The sequence below is a fragment of the Heterodontus francisci genome, chromosome 16 (genome assembly GCF_036365525.1).
Source record: "Heterodontus francisci isolate sHetFra1 chromosome 16, sHetFra1.hap1, whole genome shotgun sequence".
Classification (NCBI taxonomy): domain Eukaryota; kingdom Metazoa; phylum Chordata; class Chondrichthyes; order Heterodontiformes; family Heterodontidae; genus Heterodontus; species Heterodontus francisci.
The window spans coordinates 102,733,118-102,743,808 of record NC_090386.1 but is presented as its reverse complement, the minus strand read 5'-3'; the positions used below and the strand labels follow the sequence as shown (position 1 = coordinate 102,743,808).

Here is a 10,691-nt window from a genome sequence, read left to right as displayed (position 1 = left end):
CTCTCTCCCCCCCCTCTCCCACTCTCTCCCCCCCCCTCTCCCTCTCCCACTCTCTCCCCCCCCTCTCCCTCTCCCACTCTCTCCCCCCCCTCCCTCTCCCTCTCTCTCCCCCCCCCTCCCTCTCCCTCTCCCACTCTCTCTCCCCCCCCTCTCCCTCTCCACTCTCTCTCCCCCCCCCTCTCCCTCTCCCACTCTCTCTCCCCCCCCTCTCCCTCTCCCACTCTCTCTCCCCCCCCTCTCCCTCTCCCACTCTCTCCCCCCCCCTCTCCCTCTCCCACTCTCTCCCCCCCCTCTCCCTCTCCCACTCTCTCCCCCCCCCTCTCCCTCTCCCACTCTCTCCCCCCCCCTCTCCCTCTCCCTCTCTCCCCCCCTCCCTCTCCCTCTCCCTCTCTCCCCCCCTCCCTCTCCCTCTCCCTCTCTCCCCCCCTCCCTCTCCCCTCCCTCCCCCCCACCCCCACTACCGCTGGTCTCCCCGCGCTGCTCTCCCCGGCCCGCTCCACTCTCTCACTCCGGCCATTGTATTCTGCCACGTGTTTGTTAGGTTTCATCTCTGATTTTTTGACCAGCGCCATCTTTAGTGCTGGCAGCTGCTACAGTCGCAGGCTGTGACGTTTTCGGGGCACATGCTGTATCTGCGCATGTGCCAAAACAGCTCCACCTACCGATCGCGTTGTCAACAATTGCGGTCTTCAATTTATCCTTCCCCACTTGTTCCCATTACTTTATTTAGACCAGAATATATTTCAATCATGAACATGAAGCTAAATTTATGACTATATTAGGAGCCTCTCAAATTTTCCATTTAAATAGAATAACTGAATGCTAATTATCATTTAACAATTTATAACCTTTGTCTTAGAGCATTCTCACACCAAGTAAAACAAAATTTCAGAGTCTCAGTAATGCACTTACCAGTCTCTCTGCCATCTTTGCAAGGAGATTGGAATTATACAAGCGCCAGGAATAGTCTTCCCAAGAACTCCATACATACACACAGGGTTTCTCATACAGGTACGGAATACAACAATATGACCTGAAACAGATTAACAGTTACCCTAAAACAGAGCAAACACAAAGAAAGAGGTATGTGGATGTAAAATATTTATTCAGTTTTCCCTTAAAGGATGCAATGATCTCCATCTCTACCATTCTGCATGATGAAAGGAAAGCTCAGACATTTCCCTTCAATCACCTTCAATGACTGCAATCACTGAGGCCCCGTCATCAACAACAAAAACTTGGATTTACATAGTGCCTGTAACATAGTAAAATATCCCAAGACACTTCACTGGAGCGTTACCAGATGAAATTTGACATCGAGCCATATAGGGAAATATTAAAGCTGATGGCTAAAAGCTTGGTCAAAGAAGTAGGTTTTAAGGAGAGTCTTAAAGGAGGAAAGAGAGGAAGCGAGGTGGAGATGCTTAAGGAGAGAATTCCAGAGCTTGGGGCCTAGGTAGCTGAAGGCATGACCACCAATGGTGGAGTGATTAAAATTGGGGATGCACAAAAGGCCAGAATTAAAGGAGCTCAGAGATCTTGGAGGGTTGGAGGAAATTACAGAGATAGGGAGGTGTGAGGCCAAAGAAGGATTTGAAAACCAGGACGACAATTTTAAAATTGAGGCATTGCTTAACTGGGAGCCAATGTAGGTCAGCAAGCGCAAGGGTGAAGAGTGAATGGGACTTGATGTGAGTGAGGACAGGGGCAGCAGGGTTTTGGATGCCCTCATGTTTATGGAGGGTGGAATGTGGGAGGCCGGCCAGGAGCGTATTAGAATAGTCACATCTGGAAGTAATGAAAGCATGGATGAGGGTTTGAGCAGGAGATGAGCTGAGGCAGCTGCAGAGTTAGGAGATCTTACAGAGGTGGAAATAGGTGGTCTTAATGATGATCACTTAGTAATATGTGGTCAGAAGCTCATTTTGAGTAAAACATGACATCAAGATGGCAAACAGTCTGGTTCAGCCTTAGGCAGCTGTTAGGGAGAGGGATGGAATTGTGGTGAGGGAACGTGGTTTGTAGTGGGGACCGAAGATATTGGCTTCAGTCTTCCCAATATTTAGTTGGAGGAAATTTCTGCTCATTCAGTACTGGATGTCGGACAAGCAGCCTGTTAATTTAGAGACAATGGAGGAGTCAAGAGAGATGAGATGGTGAGGTAGAGCTGGGTGTTGTCAGCGTACATGTAGGAACTGATGCTGTGTTTTCGTATGATTTTGCCGAGAGGCAGCATGTAGATGAGAAATAGGAGGCTCAAACGATAGATTGATCTCCATCTCCAAAGGTTGGGGGACACCAGGTACAGCAGCAAGAACTGAAACCAATGCAGGTGATTCTCTGACTGCTATTAGATAGATAAGAATGAAACCAGGTGAGAGCAGTCCTACCCAACTGGACAAAAGTGGACAGGCGTTGGAGGAGGATGGTGCGGTCAACCATGTCAAAGGCTGCAGACAGGTCAAGAAGGACGACAAAGGAAAGTTTACCTTTGTCACAGTCACAGAATGCTATTTGAGACTTTGATTAGAGCTGTTCCGGTACTGTGACAGGGTGGAAACCTGATTGGAGGGATTCAAATGTGGAGTTCCAGGAAAGATGGGCACAGATTGGGAAGGTGACAACACGTTCAAGGACTTGGGAAAGGAAAGGAAGATGAAGATGGTGCGGTAGTTTGCAAGGATGGAGGGGTCAAAGGTTCATTTTTTGAGCAGCAGGTAACAATGGCAGATTTGAAACAGAGAGGGACAACACATGATGAGAAAGAACCATTAACACTATCAGCTAATGCAGGAGCCAGGAAGGGAAGTTGTATGGTCAGCAGTTTAAAGGGAATTAGATCGAGGGAGCAGGAGATGGGTCTCATGAACAAGATGAGCTTGCAGGGAGGGAGATAGGAGACAACATCTATAGGGCTGCCATTGACTAAAAGATGAACTTAACGTGCCATATCCACAACTTGGCACAACTTTGGGGCGGCACAGTGGTGCAGTGGTTAGCACCACAGCCTCACAGCTCCAGCGGCCCGGGTTCAACTCTGGGTACTGCCTGTGTGGAGTTTGCAAGTTCTCCCTGTGTCTGCGTGGGTTTCCTCCGGGTGCTCCGGTTTCCTCCCACATGCCAAAGACTTGCAGGTTGATAGGTAAATTGGCCATTAGCAATTGCCCCTAGTATAGGTAGGTGGTAGGGAAATATAGGGACAGGTGGGGATGTGGTAGGAATATGGAATTAGTGTAGGATTAGTATAAATGGGTGATTGATGGTCGGCCCAGACTCGGTGGGCCGAAGGGCCTGTTTCAGTGCTGTATCTCTAAAACTAAAACTAAAAAAAAAGCAGAGGGTGGATATTTTGATGCAAGTGGCTCACTCCTCTGACCTTCAAAGCTTCGCTGTGAAACCTTTACCACCAAGAATTCCGTAGCAACACCAACACCTCCAAGGGGATACAGGTTCAAATCCCACCACGGCAAACTGGTGGAATTTGAATTCTACAAATTAATATAAATTCAATTAATTAATAAATAGTAATGGTGCCATGAAACTATCATCGATTGTCGTAAAAACCCATCTGGTTCACTAAAGTCCTTTAGGGAAGGAAATCTGCTGTCCTTACCTGGTTTGGCCTATACGTGACTCCACAGCAATGTGGCTGACTCTTAAGTGTCCTCTGAAATGGCCTAACACCACAAGCCACTCACTCAGTTGTCAAGGGCAATTAGTGATGGGCAATAAATGCTGGCCTTGCCAGCGACGTCCACATCCCATGAAAAGAACAAAAGAAGTCACACATATGTCACTTGGTCATATATCATGTTCCTTTATCGTCACTGGGTCAAAGTCCTGGAACTCCCGAGCACCTTCATCACACAGTTCAGGAAGAGGGCCCACCTCCGCCTTTTTCAACTAGGAATGGCCACATCATGAGAATGATTTTTAAAAACTGTATTTATTTAACAGCATTTTATTGGATGTTTCTGAACATACCTGTCATATTCAGTGCTCTCTGCTTTTGTAGGTGGTGTAATTGAGTTCTGTTTTGGAGATAAACTGATTTCAGCATTCTCCAGCTCATCTTCTTGAATCTCTTGTATCCAGCAAAGATTTCTTCTCCTCATTCTCTTCCACCTTCCCTCTTTTTTCTTTTTTGTGACAACTTCTACCAATTTGCCATAGTTACCTTAAAAAATATTTTAAAATGAACATCTTGTTTCCTGGCTGTGGGCCATGCTCAGCCCTCTCAGACAGGGGTTACTGGCCTGTGTAACTGTTTAACACTTATCTACAGATAAAATCCCACCGTATTTCCTATCACGCGACTGCAGGTTTCAGGCAGAAGGCAGATTGTTTGCAATGGTGATACTTTTAGTTGTCTGCTCTTGGTTGAATCACTCAAGTTGCTGTGTAAACAGTGCTCTGACACAGGGAAGGGCAGTTCCTATGTCTGTCAGGACAATGTGCAGGCACCAATGTCAGTGTCATGCATGCGTGCATGTGTTAAACCAACGGAGAACAACTTTGAAATATGACTATTCTCTTTCGGCTGTGATTGTGTGCATTTCACTGTGGCAAGATTCTGCATTAATATTATCTTAAAATAGCCAATTACTGTAAAAATCCAGTGAAGTTACTTTTCTTTCTCTTGTTCACAGTTTTCAGAGAAACTTCAAAATGCAGTAAGAATGCAAAGGATTTATGTGCCAGACTGCACTGGCTCTCAATTCTTGGCATTTTGCTCTTTGAATGCAGATTAATAACCAAAGCAGTCAGCTTCCTATCTCAGGTGAGTATTTGTGGGAGGCCCCAAGTGCAGGTTGGACCATTCCCCATGGGGAGCCCAGAAAATCAGTCTTGGGGCTGCACTGTGCTGTCTCAGAGCCTGTTCATAGGCACATAGGAAATAGGAGCAGGAGCCTCTTGAGCCTGCTCCGCCATTCACTGAGATCATGATTGATCTTCTACCTCAACACCATTTTCCTGAACTATCCCCATATCCCTTGATATCTTTAATATGTAGAAATCTATCAATCTCTGTCTTGAACATACTCAATGACTGAGCCTCCACCGCCCTCTGGGGTAGAGAATTCCAAAGATTCACCACCCTCTGAGTGAAGAAATTCCTCCTCATCTCAGTCCTAAATGGCCTACCCTTATTCTGAGACTGTATCCCCTGGTTCTAGACACCCCCAACCCAGGAAAACATCCTTCCTGCATCTGCCCTGTCGAGCCCTATAAGAATTTTGTATGCTTCAATGAGATCACCTCTCATTCTTCTAAACTCTAGAGCAGGGTTGTCCAGCCTTTTCGGGTGGAGGGCCGCATTACAATTTTTGCTCAGCCTGGGGGGGCGGTGAGTAAATTTTGAAAGATAAAGGCAAAAAATATTTATCTTACCAATAAAAACAACAAATGTGCATTTTTGTGAAGAAGCTTTAAATGAGACTAATTTATTGACTTACTTTCTCGTCACTGTATTGAAAACTGATTTAGTGACACACCTAGAATTGTTTTTGCTTTAATAAGTAGTCAATCTCTGCCCGCACACTTGTTGTAGTGATGCAGAGTATTCTGGAGAGATGTCCATCTGTCAGGAGTGATCTTGATCTCTCTCTCTCTGTCTCTGTCTCTCTCTCTCCCTGTGTTCCCCGTCTCTGTGTTGTTCCCCCCTTCTCTGTGCTGTCCTTGCTCTCTGTGTTCCCCCCGTCCCCTCCTCTCTCTAGTCCCCCCTCTCTGTCCTGCCTGTCTCTTTCTCTGTTTTCCCCCCTTTCTCTCTCTCTCTGTTTCCCCCCTTTCTCTCTCTCTCTGTTTCCCCCTTTCTCTCTTTGTTTCCCCCTCTCTCTGTTCCCCGTCTCTCTCTCTGTTGTCCCCCTCTCTCTCTGTTGTGCTCCTCTCTCTCTCTCTGTTCCCCTCCCTCTCTCTGTTCCCCTCCCTCTTTGTCTCTGTTGTCTCCCTCTCTCTCTGTCTCTGTTCCCCTCCCTCTCCGTTCCCCCCTCTCTGTTTGCCCCCTCTCTCTCTTTGTTGTCCCCCTCTCTCTCACTCTTTGTTGTCCCCCTCTCTCTGTTCCCCCCCTCTCTCTCTCTTTTCCCCGCTCTCTTTCTGTTGTCCCCCTCTCTCTCTTTGTTGTCCCCCTCTCTCTCACTCTCTGTTGTGCCCCTCTCTCTGTTCCCCCCCTCTCTGTTTTCCCCCCTCTCTCTTTGTTTCATCCCTCTCTCTCTTTGTTCCCCCCCCCCAGCCTCTCCCTCTCTCTGACGGTTCCACTGAGTGGGAACGCTCAGCACAGCAGCTTTGTAGTTGGTCAGTTTGTTTAAAAACAGCGTGCTGAGTTTCACAGCTCAGCTGCTGAAGCAGGACCGCGCTTCCCAACATCGGACAGATTCAGGGTTTTCCGGCAGGCTTTTTAAAAAAGTCGGAAAACCCAAATCTGTCAAAGCAGGGAAGCGCGTTCCTGCTTCAGTGTCTGTCAGCTGTGAAACTGACAGCACGATGTTTTTTAAAAGGCCGATTTGCAAGAAGAAGACAAAGGGAAATTTCCCATCTCCAGTCACGAAGCCCTGGCGACGATGAGGAATGGCCCCGGGTACAATTTATATCAACGGACCAGATCTAAACTTTTGGTGAGCCGGATTCTGGCCCGGGGGACGTATGTTGGACAACCTTGCTCTAGAGAATATAGGACCAGTCTCCTCAATCTCTCCTCAGAGGACAATCCCGCCATTCCAGGAATCACTCTGGTGAACCTTGTGACATTGGTGGCCTGAGCTCATGGAAACATAGAAAGATTTACAGCAGAAAAGGACTCCATTTGGCCTGTCATGTCTGTGCTGGCTGAAAAAGAGCCAGCCTCAAGTGCATATCCAAGTATTTTTTGAGTACAATGAGTGTCTCTGCCTCTACCACCCTTTCAGGCAGTGAGCTTCAGACCCTCACCACCTTCTGGGTAAAAGAATTTCTCGCCAACTCCCCTCTAATCCTTCTACCAATTATTTTAAATCTATGCCCGCACTTATTGACCTCCATGCTACTGAATATGCATAGGTCCTTTCTTCTACTAGGTAGTAGAGGTTGCTGGTTTGAAAGGTGCTGGTGAAGAAGCCTTGGTGAGTTGCTGCAGTGCATCTTGTAGATGGTACACACTGCTGCAATGGTGCACCGATGATGGAACTAAACATTGTGCAATCATCAGTGAACATCTCCACTTCTCGCCTTATGATGGAGGAAAGGTCATTGATGAAGCAGCTGAAGATGGTTGGGCCTAGGACACTACCTTGAGGAACCCCTGCAGTGATGTCCTGTGGCTTAGATGATTGGCCTCCAACAACCACAACCATCTTCCTTTGTGCTAAGTATGACTCCAGCCAGTGGAGAGTTTTCTCCCTGATTCCCATTGACTTGAGTTTTACTAGGGCTCCTTGATGCCACACTCAGTGAAATGCTGCCTTGATGTCAAGGGCAGTCATTCTCACCTCATCTCTGAAATTCAGCTCTTTTGTCTATGCTGAAACCACGGCTGTAATAAGGTCTGGAGCTGACCCCGGCAGAACCCAAACTAAGCATCGCTGAGCAGGTTACTGCTAAATAAGCACTGTCGACAACTTCCATCACTTTGCTGATGATTGAGAGTAGACTGATAGGGTGGTAACTGGCCGGATTGGATTTGTCCTGCTTTTTGTGGAAAGGACATATATGGGCAATTTTCCACATTGCTGGGTAGATGCCAGTGTTGTAACTGTACTGAAACTGCTTTGCAAAGGGCAAGGCAAGATCTGGAGCACAAGTCTTCAGGACTACAGCCAGGATGTTGTTAGGGTCCATAGCCTTTGTTGTATCCAGTGCCTTCAGCCATTTTTGGTGAATTGTTGAATTGCTACGATCGCCGCCTCCATCCCAATTCAACAGTACCCCACTCTCTCCCGCCATCGCCGCTTACTCCGGCAACCGTCCGCTCGCTCGCCGCTTCCCCCCCCACCCCCTCGGCCACTCACTTGGGGGTGGAGGGGCGGGAAGCGAGGGTGGAGTGAGCAGCCAAAGTGGGCAGCGAGCGGCTGGGGGCAAGCAGTGAGGTGAGATGTAGTGGTTGGGAGTGGGATACTGTTGCGGGTAAGGGAGGCGGTGATCGTGGCCATTGTGTCTGATGTCAGCATGTGTGCATTGACACTAGTGAGCTGGCAAATGTTTGGGTTCACTTATGATGTCTACGATTGCTCTGTGCATGCTTTGAGTTCTCAGGAGTCACTCCGTTCCTGTATATCTGCCTGATTTATTCTATACCTTTGGGGGAGCAGTTATGATGAAGGTTATTGAGTTCGATGTCTGTGAAAGCCTGACATCATACAGTGAAACTAGTTCATCCAAACTCTTGGTTAAGCAGCCTGGTTAGATGCTGTTAATAAATGAGATTTAACTAGTGTATGTAATAACAGCATATAAGAAATGGTTTTGGGGCGGCACAGTGGCGCAGTGGTTAGCACCGCAGCCTCACAGCTCCAGCGACCCAGGTTCAATTCTGGGTACTGTCTGTGTGGAGTTTGCAAGTTCTCCCTGTGACCGTGTGGGTTTTCGCCGGGTGCTCCGGTTTCCTCCCACAGCCAAAGACTTGCAGGTTGATAGGTAAATTGGCCATTGTAAATTGCCCCTAGTGTAGGTAGGTGGAGGAGAATTGAGGGAAGGTGGTGATGTGGTAGGAATATGGGATGAGTGTAGGATTAGTATAAATGGATGGTTGATGGTCGGCACAGACTCGGTGGGCCGAAGGGCCTGTTTCAGTGCTGTATCTCTAAATAAAAAATAAATAAATTTCTTGATGTCACATGGAGTGAATCGAATGAGCTGAAGATTGAGTTCTGTGATGGTAAAGACATCAGGAGGAGGCCGAGATGGATCATCCACTCAGCACTTCTGGCTGAAGATGGTTACAAATGCTTCTGTCATACCTTTTGCACTCACACTACGTAAAGTTTCTTGAGCCATTTTGAAATCATAAAGCACTGAAGAAATGCAAGCATTATTTTATTGGGCACTGTGCCATCTAGATTTCTTGTAATAGTTGCTGGCTAGCTTCTCTGAAAAATTGCACAAAAGAAGAAAGGAAAGCAGTTTCACTGGGAAGATAACCCAGGTGACTTGTGGAAGTGGTATTAGGTGTAGGGATTAGCCACTTGTATAATTGTGCAATAATTATACTGAGAAACTTACAGCTCAGAAGGAAGCCACTTGGCCCATCCTGTCTGTACTGCCTCTTTGAAACAGCAGTTGTGCTTAGTGCTACAGCTCTGTTTTTTGTCTGTAACCCTGTAAGTTTCTCATCCTCAGGTACCTGTCCAGTTCCCTTTTAAAATTATTTATGGAATCAGCTTCCATCACCTTTTCAGGTTGAGCGTTTCAGATCCCGACAACTCTCGGAGTGGAAACATTTCTCCTCATCTCTTCTCTAGATCTTTTTCCAATGATATTGAATCTACGATCTCTGGTTATTGACCCACTCACCCTAGGGAATAGTTTTTGTTCTTTACTTTATCAAAACCTCTGATCATCTTGAAAACCTCTATTCGGTCACCTCTTAACCATCTCTGTTCCAAGGAGAACAGTCTTAACTTTTCCAGCGTCTTCATAACTGAAGTCCCTCGTCCCTGGAAATATTCTGGTAAACCTTCTCTGTATCCTTTCTAAGGCCTTTACATCTTTCCTAAAGTATGGTGCTCATAATACCCCAGCTGAGGCCCAGTCAGTGATTCATAAAGTTCTAGCATGTTCTCTTTGCTTTTATATTCAATGTCTATATTTATAAACCAAGGCAACCCATATGTTCTTTTAATCACCTTATCAACTTGTGCCGTGCCACCTTTAAGGATTTGTGAATATGGACACCTCAGCATCTCAGCCCATCCACACTTTCCAAATTGCTAATCGTATGAATAGAAAGTCATCCATTTGTTTTATACACACACACAATGCAATTACACAGCAGTAGGTTTTCTCCTGTTCTCCCAGTGTAACTTCAGCAGAAAATTGTTGGAAATCCCAGAGGAATTCAAAAAAGACGAATTAGGATCTTGTCCTAATAGTGAGAGTTGAGGATCAGTGGAGACGCAGAAAAATTTAGGGGCCCATGTACACAAATCACTAAAACCACGTGGGAAGATACCAAAAGTAATCAAAACGAATGGAATATTATCCTTTATCTCAAGAGGCTGGAATACAAAGGGGTGAAAGCTATCCTACAGTTGTACAGAGTCTTGGTTAGCCCTCATCTGCAGCCTTGCATTCAGTTCTGGGCCTCACACCTCAGGAAGGATATACTGTACTTGGAAGGAGTGCAGTGTAGATTCACCAGAATTATACCAGACTAAAATGGTTAAATTATGAGGATAGGTTGCATAGATGAGACATGTATTCCCTTGAGTAGAGCAGATTATGGGGTGATCTAAAAGAGGTGTTTAAAATGATAAAAGGATTTGATAGGGTCATAGAGTCATACAGTTAATCTGGAATTAAATGCTAGTCTAATGATGGCCATGAAACCATTGTCGATTGTTGTAAAACCCATCTGGTTCACTAATGTCCTTTAGGGAAGGAAATCTGCTGTCCTTACCTGGTCTGGCCTACATGTGATTCCAGACCCACAGCAATGTGGTTAACTCTTACATGCCCTCTGAAATGGCCTAGCAAGCCACTCAGTTGTACCTAACCACGACAAA

General features: G+C 46.4%; 1 protein-coding gene across 1 annotated transcript in view; it reads right to left on the bottom strand.

The window, feature by feature from the left end:
- LOC137378425 (fer-1-like protein 4) overlaps nt 1-10,691 on the bottom strand; it is a 518,691-nt gene that overhangs the window by 304,535 nt on the left and 203,465 nt on the right. Inside the window, 4 exon segments of the mRNA XM_068048756.1 lie at nt 913-1,033; nt 3,985-4,076; nt 4,078-4,133; nt 4,136-4,177. Of these exon segments, the coding sequence (XP_067904857.1) occupies nt 913-1,033; nt 3,985-4,076; nt 4,078-4,133; nt 4,136-4,177 (311 nt within the window).